We start from the raw sequence: 16,097 nt of genomic DNA, 5'->3' as shown, positions 1-16,097 counted from the left end.
TTTCATCTTCATTATTGCCTTTTCTTCCTGGGCAGCTTACCTTTGGGCTGGGGAGAAATTTGGAATCAAAACCTTGACAAGATGCTCTCTAAAGGCCAAGTGAAAGGCATGATGGGCAAAATTGCCTCTTTTAAGTTATTATAGGAGGTGATATCATATGAACACTGCACACGCTTGAACAAAATTCTACTTTCTGCTAGTTTTCTGCTAAAATAAGGTCAGTGATCTTCCATTTTCCTAGCAAACTGCATTTCTAATAGTTTATTTAACATAGTAAAACATACCAAGACCTTTAACTAGAGTGCTATCAGACACAAATTTAATACTGAACTACATAAAGATAAATTAGGACAGGTGACCAAAGGCTTAGTTAAAGAGGCAGATTTAAAGGAGCAACTTAAAGAATTAGAGAGAGGTAGAAAGGCAGAGAGGTTTGATGTGTGGGGGAGGTGGGGAGAATTCCAGAGCTTTGGGCAGAGGTAGCTGAAGTTACAAATACCTTAAGTAAAATGGTCCAATTTCAGTATCAAAATTAGTACAACTAGGTTCAGCATAATAATTATTCAGGCAATGAAGTGGACTGGAACTGAATTCTAGTCCCATGCTCATGTATCTTTCTGGGATTTTAAAGTCCAGGCATAGCAGTCCCATGTCAGGGTCGGGGTGGTAGCAGAGGTATAGTGGTGCCCAGGAAATTGCAAACTGCATACTAATGCTCTCTCAGAAGTTGAATGCTGGCTCCTACTTGAGTGGCAAGCACCTTCTCCCACATTCCTCTTCCCAAAATTCAGCCCTTTTCTTCTTATTTGCAGAAGGTGGCCATACATGACAGCTGTTGTATGCACACTGTTGGCAGGGGGTGGGTTAAAAGGAGCATGGGAAAGGGGATTGCTGCAGCCCAACTCCTTATGAAGATTCCAGTCATGGAAATGATAGGTCAAGTGCACCCTTATACATAGAATTAGAATCCTTTCCTTTAAGTTCCTTATCTCCATATTCAATTACTTCTTCACTCCCAGAGACAGGCACTGCAACATTGACTACAGTGAACCCAGTGCAATGGCTCTATGACAGACAGCTGGAAAGCAAAGGATTTCTGCGCTTGAGACTTCCAAAAGGCAACTTATATTTTTAAGTAGCTGATGAGACCAAACTTAATGATACAAGCACAGGTAGGAATGCAAGTTGTGAGGAGGATGCAAAGAGTCTGCAAAGGGACTTAGATAGGTTAAAAGAGTGGGCAAAAATTTAGCAGATGGAGTATGATGTGGGAAATTGAGAGGTTGTCCACTTTGGTCGGATGAACAGAAAAGCAGAATATTACTTAAGCGGAGGGAGACTGCAGAATGCTGTGGTACGGACTGATCTGGGTGTACTTATACATAATCACAAAAGGTCAGCATGCAGGTACAACAAGTATTTAGGAAGGCAAATAGAATGTTCGCCTTTATTGCAAGAGGTTGAAGTATAAAAGTAGGGAAGTCTTGCTACAACTGTACACGGCATTGGTGAGACTACACTAAGAGTACTATGTATGGTTTTGGTCTTAAGGAAGGGTATACTTGCACTGGAAGCAGTTCAGAGATGGTTCAGTAAACTAATTCCTGGGATGAAGGGGTTGTCTTGTGAGAAAGGGTTCAGCAGGTTGGGCCTATACTCATAGGAGTTTAGAAGAATGAGAGGTGATCGTATTGAAGCATACAAGGTCTTGAGGGGACTTGACAGGGTGGATACTCAGAGGATGTTTCCCTTCGAGGAAGAACCTAGGGACACATGTTCAAAATAAGGGTTCACCCATTGAAGACAGAGATGAGGTACTTTTTTTAATCTGAGTCATTAGTCTTTGGAATTTTCTTCCCTCGACAGCAGTGGAGGCTTGGTTATTGAATATATTTAAGGCACAGTTAGATAGTTTGTTTAGATTGTTACTCTACAAGGGAGTCAAGGGACAGGTCAGGTTGGGAGGCGTGCGTGGCAGGCAGGCAAGTGGAGTTAATGCCACAATGGGCAGAATTTTACATTCCGTGGGTGGGCACATGCCCGACCCGAGTGGGTGTAAAATCACTTGGGATGACACTGGGCAGGCATCCCAGCGTCATCGCGCACTTGTGCGATACTTCGCTCAGTGGGCACGCGCGGCAGTCGGAAGAGCGTCCACCGACATTTAAGTGGACAATTAAGCCCCTTAATGGCACAATTATCAGTGATTTTTTGTGGCCCATCCAGCCTTATGGTTGGCGGATGGGCGAATCAGCCCAGCGGCCTTTACATTTTTGATGAAACCTCATCCAAGGGCAGGATGAAACCTCCTTTAGGAAATAAAATTTACAAAAATATCTGGGGACAGCACTTTTTACGAGGTATGCTTTCAGGTGCTTGGTTGTGCTGCATGAATATTTTTTGCAGCTTTTTTATGCTTTATTTTATTTGCAGGTCTACAGCTCCCCAAGGCAGCTGTCTGCCTTCAGGGAGCTCTCTTGAAGCACTCATCCATGACCGCGGTGATGTCATCGTCCACCCTCTTCCCACCCCTGCCCCGCTGAGCTTTTCAGCATGCGTTTCATACTGGCTGGTTGTTAATTGGCCAGCCAGCGTGAAATTATGGTTGGGGACCCGTTTCCCGACCGCTCCTGGGCCCACCAATCACGCGTGCCTGAGGGACAAATTCAGGCCAATCAGATCAGCCATGATCTTATTGAATGGTAGAGCAGGATTGTTGGGCCAAATGGTCTACTCCTGCTCCTATTTCTAATGATTTTATGATCAAATTTGGAGGGGGTGGCTGACAGTTTGGATGATACTAATGAGCTCCAACAGGACATAGATAGGGTAGCAGCATGGACAGAATGACAGATAAAATTTCATCCAAAGATATTTGAGGTGCTGCATTTTGACAGAAAGGAGACAACCTAGGCTTAATGGCACAGTTCCAAACAGTTTACAGGGACCTAGTGGTTCATTCACACAGGTCTTTGAAGCTGGCAGGGCATACTGAAAGAATAGTTAGTGAAACATATAGGATCTTGAACTTCATAAATAGAGGTACTGAGTACAAAATCAAGGAAGCTATGCTGAACCTAAATAAAGCTCTGGTTAGACCACAACTAGAGTATTGCACCCAATTCTGGACACCACACTTGAAGGAGAATGTGCGGGTCCTTGCGAAGGTACAAACGAGATTTATCAGAATGGTTCCAGGGATAAGGGATTTTTGTATAAGGTTAGATTGGAGAAGTTGGGATTGTTTTCCTTGGAGCAAAGGGGGTTGAGGGCAGACCATAAGATGTAGGAACAGAATAGGCCATTCAACCTATCGAGTCTGCTCCGCCATTCAATGAGATCATGGCTGATCTGATAATCCTCAACTCCACTTTCCTGTCTTTTCCCCATAACCCTTGATTCCCTTACTGATTAAAAATCTATCTCAGCCTTGAATATACTTAACGACCCAGCCCTCTGCGGTAAAGAATTCCACAGATTCACTGTCCTCAGAGAAGAAATTCCTCCTCATCTCTGTTTTAAATAGGTGACCCCTTTAACCTGAGATTATGCCCTCTGGTCCTAAACTCTCTTACAAGGGGAAGCAACCTCTCAGCATCTACCCTGAAAAGCCCCTAAGAACATGTTTCAATAAGATTGCCTTTCATTCTTCTAAACTCCAATGAGTACCGGCCCAACCTATTCAACCCCTCCTCATAAGAAAATCCCTCCATACCCGGGATCAACCTAGTGAGCCTTCTCTGGACTGCTTCCAATGCCACTATATCTTTCCTTCGATAAGGGGACCAAAACTGTTCACAGTATTCTAGGTGTGGTCTAACTAGTGCCTTGTACAGTTTTAGCAAAACTTCCCTATTTTTATACTCCATTCCCTTTGAAATAAAGGCCAACATTCCATTTGCCTTCCCTGTTACTTGCTAAACTTGTATGTTAGCTTTTTGTGATTCATGCACGAGGACACCCAAATCCCTCTGTGCCGTAGCTTTCTGCAGTCTTTCTCCACTTAAATAATTTTCAGCTCCTCTATTATTCCTACCAAACTGCAAAGCCTCACATTTTCCATCTAGCAATTTTCTGGGGAGATTTGATAGAGGTGCACAAGATTATGGCTGGTTTAAAGAAGGTGGACAAAAATTAACAGTTCCCTTTAGCTGCTGGTACAAGAACTGGACAACACAGATTTAAGGCTTCGGGGAAAAGATGCAGGAAGGATGTGAGGAGGACTTTTTTTTTTTTACACAGAGAGTGGTAATGACCAGGAATTTGCCGCTTACGAGGGTGGTGTGGGCAGTGGCGATAAATGATTTCAAATGGAAATTGGATGGGAACTTGAGAGAAAGAAACTTACAGGTCTTTGAATAGAACGCAGAGAATGTGACTGACTGGATTGTTCTACATAGAGCTGGCATGTACTCGATGGGCTGATTGGCCTCCTTCTGTGCCATATATTTTTGTATATTTAGTCATTTGATAGTAAAGAACTTGGGTACTGCTGAAAAAAGACATTTAGTCAAAGCTTTTCGTCTTGCACTCATCAGGGCAATCACAAGGATACCAATGTCAGGGGAAGCAACAACTTTATACTGTATGAGAAGAGAATGCTGACTGGTTGGCAAATGGACTCTGATTGGTAAAGGCATTGCCATGGAGAATGCACCAGTTAATGGTGACTAACTGTTAACTGCCAAGTATTGTTTGAAATTTAAACCAGGCAGCTTTACTCTGATTGGTCAAAGCATTGCCCTGAGGAATGAAGCAAGGAGTGGCTATCACTTATTTTGTTTAGCTGAAACAGGCGCAATGTGTGTACATGTTCTTTCTGTCTGCAAAGAACAGGGCCGTGTCTTAATATATGTAGCTTCCAGTACATGCAAATGTGCCACACTGCAAGCCCAACTGACAATCTTAAATTGGTTGTTAGTGTAAGGTTTAGCACACTGAGGATTATTTAGCAAATGCTGTCCAATCGCGGAGTCACATTTAATGTTGGAAACTGTTTTAAGTTCTGCAAACACGGGAGGTTGGGTACTGTCTGTACCCTGCCCATTGCAAACAGCGGAAAGGACATGCTGTTTGATATGGCCCGCAAGTCTTTGGGATGTACGGCCTACATACCTAGCGTCACACTGACACTGAAATTATAATCCACATTAATAACATCATCATGCCAATAAATTTAGTTTAAAAACACTTTGCTAAGAGACAGAGAACAAACTCCAAATATTTATCTATCTTAAATGTGCATATCACAAAACGCACCAATGAGTTTGTATGCACATACGAAAGTGCCAAAACTAATTTTGTGTGCATCATTGCCTGTGTAATTCAGTCAGCTGAAAAGTCTTTGGGACAGTGATATAGCCGGGGTACAATTTTTTTCAATTAATTTAGGATTAACTTTCAAGGTTCAGCTACATTTATCCCTTATGTTTAAGATGGTACAATTTTTCTTAACCTGAACTTATGTTTTAATATAATTAACTGTGACCCAATTAATTAAAAACACTTCTCATTCCAATTCTTTCACAAATTCCTTCAGCTCCACCTTCACCACCAGCACAACAGAAATCATTTGATTAATATATTCATTAAGTGATCAGGCTGGAATCTTGAATTAATTATTGCTAACAAATCATCAAATCACGGCACAAATGGCAGCTTGAGCTGAATAATGGCAAGTAACATTCATGCCATGCAAGTGCTGATCCATGACCATCTTCAACAAGAGAGAATCTAACCATCGCCCCTTAACATTCAATGATATTACCATCACTGAATCATCCTGGCAGTTACTATTAACTAGAAACTTAACTGGACCAGCCATATAAATACTGTGGCTACAAGAGCAGGTCAGAGACTGGGAATTCTGTGGCGATTTCTCCTGACTCCCAAAGCCTGTCCACTATCTACAAGGCGCAAGTCAGGAGGATGATGGAACACTCTCCATTCACGTGGATGAGTGCAGCTCCCACAACACTCAAAGCTTGAAACAATCCAGGACAAAGCAGCCCGCTTGATTGGCACCCCATCCACCACCGTTGCACAGTGACAGCAGTGTGCACGATCTATAAGCTGCACTGCAGCAACTCACCAGGCCTCCTTCAATTGCACCTTCCAAACCCATGACCTCTATCATGTGTAAAGGCATGGGCAGCAGGTAGACAGGAACACCACCACCTGCAAGTTCCCCTCAAGGTCACACACCATCCTGACTTAGAAGTATATCACCACTGCTTCACTGTCACTGGGTCAAAATCCTGGAATTTCCTTCATAACTGCACTGTCAGTGCGCTTATACCACATGGACTGCAGCAATTCATGAAGGCAGCTCACCATCACCTTCTCAGGGCAATTGGGGATGGACAACAAATTTTGCCAGGGATACCCACATCCCATGAATTAAAAATAGAAAAAATAAAATAAAATAAATAAAAATAAAACACTCATCTTTGGGCACTCTTCTTCTCAAACCTCTCATGGGGTTTACTTATTTCTTGTTTGTTCCAAAAAAAAAAATCAAATGTCTCCAAGTCCTTGACATTTCATTGACTGTAAAACTGATCTTTCAGTTATTAGTTAACAAATCAAATGATAGTTTTATTTCAAAGTTGTTCCCATCCCCAGATAAATACTGGGAGCAGGGAGGCAGATGGTTAAAGAATTACAAAAGGTTAGAACACATTAAAAATGTGTCATTTAGAAAAGGATTAAAATATGGGATAGAATTTTCCGCTCGGCGTGCGGGCATGCGCCTGACACACTCGAGCATGAAATAGCACGCGATATTTTGGTCAGCAGGCATGCAAGAGAATCGGCAGCGCGCCCACCAACAATTAGGAGGCCTATTAAGATCATTAAAGTACCAACTGATGCCGATTTTCCGCTGCCTGTCCAATGTTACAGTTGGAGGGCAGGCGAATCTGCCGGGCGGACTTTGCCTTTTTGATGAAACTTCATCCAAGGGTGGGATGAGGTTTCCGCTATTAATTTAAAAAAAATGTTTGGACAGAATATTCATCATCTATATTTTCATGTGAGCGAATCTGATGTGTGGACATTTTCTTCCTCTGTTTCAAATCTTTATTTCATGGTTTAAAATTGTTCAGCTCCCTGAGGCAGCTCGCTGTCTTCAGGGAGCTATCATTGCCCGCTCCCTTGCGCCCGCGCAGACTTCAGCGCTCACCCTCCTCCTGCCCCCACCCCGGTAGCGCTGAGCCTTTCAGTGGTCGGGGGCCAATCGCGGTCGGCGGTCCATTCCCCGTCTGCTCCCGGGCCCGCCGATCGTGGCCACCCACCGACCTGAAAATTTTACTCATGAAGTTAAAAAAAGAGAACAGCGATGATAGTATAGCAAAAGCAGAAAGATAACAGGGCAAGTACAAGTAAACTGCACAATTTTTATTTTTATGTTAAATTGTCTTTTTGAATTTATTTTACACTTGGATCTTTGAATCATTGCATTTTGTCTTTTGATTCAGGCATTACTGTGATTGTTTTCAGATTGTCAATGAGCTGAAAACTTAAAAAACTGATCAGCCCAGAGGCTGTCAGCAATCTAACAATTAAAGTAAATCCACCCAAAAAAGACTAATCACTTATTTCTATTTTGGGGTTTCTGTTTCTACATGTGAAAAATGCAAAAGGAAATCTGAACGCAAGCACTTGGATGATGGTTCCGGGGTAATTACCGAAAGGCATGCGAAGGCCATTTGAAATGTAGTTAACCAAATAGAAGGAAAACAATTTCTTGATTAGCTAGTGCGGGTTTCTTATATTTACCCCAACAATGTTTATTTAATAAAAATAAAAATGATGATTGCACGATTCTGTAGCCTGCAATGCCAACTAGTATTATACCTCAAAACGTTAATTATGATTAGTGCATTGCATTCCAAACTCTTGTAAATTATCCACAAACACCAATTTTTAAAATCAGTTCTGATCTTCATGTGTTACAAGGTCTAATTAAACTAAAAATTTCCACCGATCAGTTAAAAATAATTGTTTTAAAAATGCACTAAGCATAGGGACACAAGTGCCTCAGAGCTGTACATTTGGTGCAATTAACCCCAATTTACAGAAACAAATGTCATAATGGCTATTTTTGGAGCATCATTAATGGGGTGCCAGGGGGTTTATTGCTGAGGAACTCTTGCTTCCTAGCTAGGGGAAAAGCATGTTCGCAAGAAAGAAGCAAGACTGCTAACCTGAAAAAAAAGCATTAGGTTTTCATCTTGATACACAACCCCAATGACTCTCCTGTGGCATTGCTCACATTCACATTTTTTTTTAAAAAATTACATTTTTAAGCAATGATTTCATTCATTGCAGTTAAGTAACTGAAATAATAAATCTGTGGCCCTCTTTCACAATATTTTTCCCCAAAGCATGCTCCTATACTGCTCAATGCACCTAACTGCTATTTTTCACCCTCAGTGACCTTGCAGTGAATCATTTGCAGGTGTAACAGGAGGGAAGAAACAGAACGGAAAGAGCACAAAGGTGGAGAAGTGACAAAAAAAGTAAAGACTATGCTTTGGAACAAAGTGCCAGTTGGACCCTGGGGATGATGGCTTCCAAATATGGGGAGCCAGTTAGTCAAGTAAAAATTGTGAAATATGGGGTGTTGGGTAGTTCCCATGCTGGAGGACATTTATAGGGCTGGTGGAATTTGTTGTACAGTTTGAGGAAGATGGTGGAAAAATTGAGAGTCACTTGTAATTTTCTTATGTTTGGTGTTCTAGATTTTACTTTAGATGTCTTAGATGCGAGTAACAGTTATTCCAACTGTACATTTACTGGAATTCGAAAGGATGGTTTGATTTTATGTAATGTGATAGAGTAGAAAATAAAGTGAGAGAAAGACTTGGACTTTGTGCAATAATGTGAGTAACTAAAATATAAAATAACCAATTAGAGAGAACCAGGAGACTTATTCTTAAAAAATTGTTCCTGTTGTAGCAGGCTCAGCAGCTTCATAACCACAACAGACAAAAAAAATTGAGATGTTTATGTAAACTGAATCGGAAACTAAAAAAAATACTTCAACTATATCTTCATTTCCCATCTATTACTGAGATGTTTTTATGTATCAACACACTTTGAATTCAAGCAATGTATCACATTTGACATTAATTAAACTAATATTAACACTTACCAGTCTTCTGATTTATGAGGAAGAAACCTTGTGGGTTGCCACCAGTAATCTTAAAGTTTAGCCTGTCATTGGAGCTGGAATCTGGATCAGACGCCTCAATCTGTACAACTGACACATCTTTGGGTGTGTTTTCTGTGATTTCAGGATAATAAACTGGCTCAGATGTCTGTGGAGCATTATCGTTAACATCCTCAATTTCGATGTACACTTCAATGAAGGAGAAAAGAGGCACCACTCCCAGGTCTGTGGCATAGACTGTTAGCCAGTAATGTGGAGTAGTTTCACGGTCTAGAAGTTCTGTCGTTCTTATTATGCCTGTTCAGGGAACAAACAGGAAAATTGATGAAGCTTTTAAGGTACCAAGAAGAATGCTGGACTGATAACAACATCCAAAAAGGAGACCGTACAAAATGTGCTAGTTTAACTATTCAGAACTTGAACTTTTTTAAAAAAATAGTCACAAATCTCTCTATACTAAACCAAATATTCTGAACAAATGCCTCAGAGTAATTCTACCATGAACAAAACATTTGTGTACTGGCTAATTCAGAATCTACATTAGAAAGGGGTAAGTGACAAATTATCAATGTTTGGTAAAACTACAATCTTCTCAGCTTTCATGAAAGGGATTATTGTAAGCAGCTTTTCCCTGAAACAGTAATTTGATAAATGAGAGATTTTGAGATTCAAGTGTGAATCTAAAGTAGTGAGTACTGAGATGGCATCACAAAAGCAACAGAGAGTCCTGACAGAACTAAATGAGGTAAATGGTCAGGCTTACAAAGAAAGCACCACTGGTCCCAGATGATATTCTGGGTTCAAGGCCATTCAGGTTATTTTGGAAGGCACCACAATGGAGTTTCTTGGGTTGGGGCTGGGGCAGAAAATTGTTGCTGAGAGTTAACCTGACAACAAGTGTATTGACTTTTGACTCTTTAAAATTTAAATGTCCAACAACTATGCATTGCAATGCTGGATGCCAGGGACAAAAAGGGAGCATAGCCAGCATATGACACCTATCATGGAAAATTCTTTGCATGATATATTTCCATTATTTGCATCCTATTACACGGCAGATTGTGTGTGTTCCATCACTTCTGCCAGGAAATTGCCTGGGTGTAAATCTGCGCACGTACTCCAGAGAATGAACCTGCCCTGCCATTTTGAAACATCAATAGAGAAAGGGCAGGAAATCTAGGTCAATAATTCAGTTATAATTCAATGTAATGAAGGCTTCTAAAACATGCATTATAAAGGTGATGCATTTATTTTGTATTATCCAGCTCAGTTTTAATGAACACCTCCACCTGTCTATATGTAAAGTATTTGAGGCAAATAGATGGCACCAGGTACTCTCATGCAGACTGTGATTAGATCTTGAAGACAGCCAGTTGTTGTGGAAAGCACTTCCTCCTGGCAATAGTGGCTACGTCTATCTTAAGTCAAGGTTTATATCAAATACTGAGTTTGAGCATCTTACATACACCACTGGGAGTCAAGACAGCATTTTCTCTCTTAGTATGTGATCAAAACTAACCAGCAGTAGTTACTGTCCATCCCTAATTGACCTTTGGGCTTTAAGAGTCAACCACATAGTGCGGATCAGGAATGATATAGGCCGCACCAGTTAGAGGTAGCAGGTCTGTTCTCTAAGGAATATTGGTGAAACAGTTGTGTATTTTGACAAATTTCATGGTCACTGTTGTTCTGGTGCCTTGAATTGCCAGGTTTATTGAATTCAATTCAGGGGAGGCGGTGGCATAGTGCTATTGTCACTGGAATATTTTTCCAGAAACCCAGGGTAATGCTCTGGGGACCCAGGTTTGAATCCCATCATCACAGATGGTGAAATTAGAATTCAATAAAAATCTGGAATTAAAAGTCTGAGGATGACCACAGAACCATTGCAGAATGTCATAAAAATCCATCTGGTTCACTAAAGTCCTTTAGGGAAGGGAATCTGCTGTCCTTACCTGGTCTGGCCTACGTGTGACTCCAGGCCCTCAGCAATGTGGTTGATTCTTAAATGGCCTCCGAACAAGGGCAATTAGGGATGGGCAATAAATGCTGGCCTAACCAGTGTTGCCCACATCTCATGAATGAATTTTTTAAAAATTACCATCACGGGGCAGAATTTTTAGGTCGACGTGTGGGCGCGCGCCTGACCCAATCAGACATAAAATCGCGACGATGACATCGGGCGAGTGTGCCGATGTCGTCCCACGCTCGCATGATATTTCAGTTGGTGGGCAGCACGAGTGTAGGAAGCGCGCCTGCTCACAATTAACAAGATAATTAAAATTGTTAAAGTTCCAATTGCCCCTGATTTTTCATGATCCATCCAACCGTACAGTTTTAAACTGATACCCTCTAAATTCCTGGTCATTAGGCTTCTGTAAAGTTCCTGCATTGCAGTTTTATATAAAAGAGTATTGGATTTTTATTTACCATACAGCTAATATGCATATAGTGCACTGAATGCTACTGTTCCTGCTGTGCTTACGTTGAACCACAAAATACTAAAGTAAGTAACTAGTTCAGTTTGAATTTGGCTTTTACTTCTGTATTTGCAGTATTTCATTGCCTTTCATCAACAATGCTTTCAATTCACAATTTTAAATTCAGTGACATTTTACCTGATCACCTGTCACTTTGAGAATAGTAGAAAACCTATTTTGAAAAGCTTGTTATGGAATTGGCTTAAAACAGCTTTATCTGCTACAGAACCGTTCTACCGACAAGATGTCTGCTCATCGCTTTACATGCCATCTCCATCTAATTTACAATTGGTCATACAATAATACTCTGGAGTCAGTGAGGCGATTTTCCTTATATACCTATCAAAACCATCAGCAACAATATGATTCTGTAAATGAAATCAAAAGCCTGCCTTAACAATAGCAAGGAAACAGAGTTTTGTTTCAGCTGTCCTGGGAATTACATCAGCATAAAGGGGATGTGAAACATGATGCTTTGGATCCCCTTTCTAATGTAATTAATCAAAATGAAAATACAGAAAGTGAAATGTCCATTCATTTACAAATAGTTTCACTTAATGAGCTCAAACTACATTAGCAACTAAGTAGATATCATCTTACTTTATTACACAAGATAGTTTAGACACCAATGAGTCATTTCTTTTTATTACCAAGCATGCAACGGCATCAAATGAATCCATAATAATCTCCCTATGACAGACTAATCTGAAGCACACTAATAAGAGTTGCTGCAGTTGCAAACTAGTGATGTGCACCTCTCCCTAGCTAGTTCAAACGCTCTCTTCTGGAGCCATCAGTTCTTCCTCCCCAAGGTTCAGACATTTCAATTTTTTCCCTAGCCACCCAAAACAAAAAAAAAATACATGCTCTGAATCCAACTTCACCAGAAACATTAATCTCAATGTGAGGACTTTTTTTCTAAAGCTTTGGCAGTAAGGTTAAGGGTATATGATTGTGCCTACATCGCACAGCAGCTTCCACACTCAACTCCACTCCAAACAGCTTTAAATATACAGGCTGGCATTCAACTCAAACTTTGAAATTTGGTTAAAGGATCTAACTCCTGAATAAGTTTTATCTAGAGACTTAACAGCCAAATAGAAATGGCCAGAGAATCACTGGCCACAGAATCACTGGTGCCATTGAATTGTCAGTCACAACACACAGGTCTTGTCACCATTTCAGTTAGTACACTTGAACAGGCACATAAGTGGTTTCCATGGTCCCGATTTGGGGTGATAAATTGGAAATGCACTATTAAGCAATTTATTCAGATTAAGTATTCTGTTGGGAAATAATATTTATGAATAAACGGCAATCGTTTAGAACAAATCTATTTTACTTACTGTGTAAACAAATTAGAAAATTCACTCTGGTGTGATGATCTTTGAAAGCTATTGCATTCCCTTGCCATCACATGGCTCTTTCTTCACACAAACTTATAAATAAAACTTCCATCAGTTTTTCAGACATCAACAAGCAAGCCAACATTCCAAAGCATCTGCACACCATGAGAATTTTCCAGTGCAGACTATGTATGGAAAATCACATTTTCCAGTTATTTTAAAAGCAAATAAATTCTCACCACTACAGATGTGCCTTCTACAGTTACTGAATTATACAAAGCTAAAGAGTAAAAATCTCTCAACTCCCATCAAATTGAGTAGCCTTATCTATAGGTAGTGCTTAAGGCAATGCTCAAGTCTAATGAAACACTGTTTAAACCTAAACCTACCATTATGATTTTCCAGATTCTTCAAGAATCGCAGAATTTACAGTACTATACTGGTGCTACATGTTCAAGCTTTGTATTCTAATTCCTTGGAGAGAAGCAGGGACAGTGTTTCAGCTTGATGACCTTTGATTCATTAGAACTGATGAAAGGTCATCGACCTGAAATACAAACTTTGTTTCTCTCCATAGATGCTGCCAGACCTGCAAGAGTATTCCCAGCATTTTCTGTTTTGATTTCAGGTTTCCAGCAACTGCAGCATTTTGCTTTTAAGAGCACAAGAAATGGGAGCAAGAGTAGACCACACATCCTGTTGAGCCTGCTGTGCCATTAAATATGATCATGGCTGACCTTGGGTTCAACTCCACTTTCCTGTTCTAATACCTTTCCTCATATCATTTTACATTGTCTTTTTAAATATTTATCTAATTTCCTTCCTTCATAACTGTAAGCTCTGGTTTTGCCATCTTACTATTCAATCTTTGCCATCACTCTTCTATTACCCTTAGATCTCATCTATCCTTCCTTCACTGTTAAGGGTCTCACTACAGTTTAGCTCCTTTCATTATACTTTCATTCAAAATACACAAATTCATGTTTCTGCACGTTGAACTATGTCTGCTCAATCCACTATGTCTTCCCGTAACCTGTGCGATTTTTCCACATCCATTAATTTGATATTATTTACACATTTTGATAGTTTTACTTTTCTGCGTGGGTTGAAAGAATTTAGGTAAATACAAGAGAAGTCCCAGCACAGACCGACACCTAGATTCCATTATTCCAAAACAAATGTTAGTTTTCCTTACTTTTTCTTCTCTGTCCTCCAGCTATCACTACATCCACCTGGTTATATGCCCTTTGGTGTCATTTGTATTAGTATACTCAACAAGCTACTTACATGGCACCTTATCAACCCACATATCCCTTTCTCTATACACTTGATTCCTTCATTTAATTTACTTGAATCGGTCAAGCATGACTTGGCTTTTGCAAATCCATTCCGATTGTGCCTTAGTTCATGCCTTTCTAAGTGTTCCTTTAACTACAAGAAATTCTCTTCTCTCCCTCACCCTCTTAAATAGCCAAATTTATAACTTAAGCATTACACTTACGTGCTCACAAAATACAATTTCTATACCTCATGACCTCACATGGATGATTAAGGTCAGCAAGTTCATCAGCAAATGCCATAACCCATTAACTGCATCATTAGCCTCAGGCACTACTTAATGCGCCACATGCCCATTCGTCACCTACCAACAATAGCAATCAGTACCCTTATCTAACATCCATAGCTGTATCTTACCCTTACACATTTCACATTATTGCAAGCCTCACACCCACATCTCTCAGCTTCCACATGCTGCCAGCTATTCAGCCATGACAGTTACCTCACCCAAACTGATTGTACCAGACTCAATGACACACTTCCTTCACTCCTACAATACAAGGTTGCGCACAACTGGAGACAGCTTGAGCTAACTGGTAGGGTAGCGGGGGTGACTGTATGTCCTTGCTCCTGTGGAGAAGATGGTGCTTGCTGTCAAGGGAGTGACCATTGCTGAGGCCATGGCCAGTGGTGGGCAGAAATTATAGGAGATAAATGATGTGTCCTCCTTCCAACATCCCACAATTTCTTCTGATTACAAGCTATAAGCTTCACTCCTTTCTTTATCCATAAGCACCAACCTCACTGCTGTGTCTTTCCCTGCTGAGATGTCCAACATCCTCCCCCCTGCCCAGGCAGTAGTGGAAGACACTGATGAAAAAACACCATCACACAATTTAACACTCATAGCCATCAGCTCAGGTAATGACACTGCGCATAATTTAGAGGATAACATAAAAGCTGGATCTGCATGTGGTGAGGCACCAGGCTCGATTGGTCTGCAGACAGGGGAGGGGTTTAGGTTGTACAGATACCTGCTCCCTGGATGACGAGATTGCACATAAATTCTGACTTACAGGACTCAAATGAGGACTTTGATGGGGCAGGCTACAGAAACATACACCGGGATTTCCCGTGCCCACCGGCATTGGGCATGTTCAATGGTGTGAGCGGACGATGTGACACGATCGGTTTCACGATGGCGTGAAACCAGTTTGCGATCGTCCGCTCAGCCTGCCAATGGTGGGCCATGTTTCTTGCCACTGGGCGTCGGGAACCTCATTGTAATACATCAGCAATTCATTATAAGGCCAACCTGCCGGATTCAGCCCCCCTCCCCCCAACTAGATCGTCCGCCCACGTCAGTGGGAAAACATACCAACGTCTTTCACAACAGCATGCATAAGCGACGTGCACCCGGTGGGCTGCACTTTGCTCGAGACTTCAAGCTTTGTTTGCCTACCTTGCTTCGGTCAGCACTTGCAGTCATTAGCGCCAGGCTTCACAGACAGCACTTCATCACCTTTAGGGGAGCTCGCAAGTATGTCGCTATCTGCCAGATCAGTCATATGTGGGTGGCTTTTCAATGGCTGCAGGGCAAGGTCTTGCTTCAGGAAGCAGGATAAATGGCCTCAGGCAAGGGAAGAGGCTGCAGGATGAGTGCTGTACTGGGGAAGGAGGGTACCCTAGGATGTGCGTTGGGGCACATGTTGATCTGTGCAAGTGGTCTCAAGATGGTGGGGGTTGAGGAAGCAGTCTCCAGAGGAGATGAGGCCAGATGGACATGTGAGAGGGTATGTGTGTGAGAATGGGTGGTGA

At 41.3% G+C, this 16,097-nt stretch overlaps 1 protein-coding gene across 6 annotated transcripts in view; it reads right to left on the bottom strand.

The window, feature by feature from the left end:
• The window catches only part of fat1a (FAT atypical cadherin 1a), a 202,482-nt gene that overhangs the window by 127,666 nt on the left and 58,719 nt on the right, over positions 1-16,097 (bottom strand). For all 6 annotated transcript variants that reach the window (XM_078548639.1, XM_078548676.1, XM_078548647.1 and 3 more), the window contains exon 3: positions 9,158-9,472. In XM_078548639.1, the coding sequence (XP_078404765.1) occupies positions 9,158-9,472 (315 nt within the window). The remainder of the gene's footprint in view (positions 1-9,157; positions 9,473-16,097) is intronic.

The sequence above is a fragment of the Cetorhinus maximus genome, chromosome 1, assembly GCF_964194155.1.
Source record: "Cetorhinus maximus chromosome 1, sCetMax3.hap1.1, whole genome shotgun sequence".
Taxonomy (NCBI): Eukaryota; Metazoa; Chordata; class Chondrichthyes; order Lamniformes; family Cetorhinidae; genus Cetorhinus; species Cetorhinus maximus.
The sequence above is the reverse complement of the archived record's forward strand: the minus strand, read 5'-3'. Positions and strand labels throughout refer to the sequence as shown.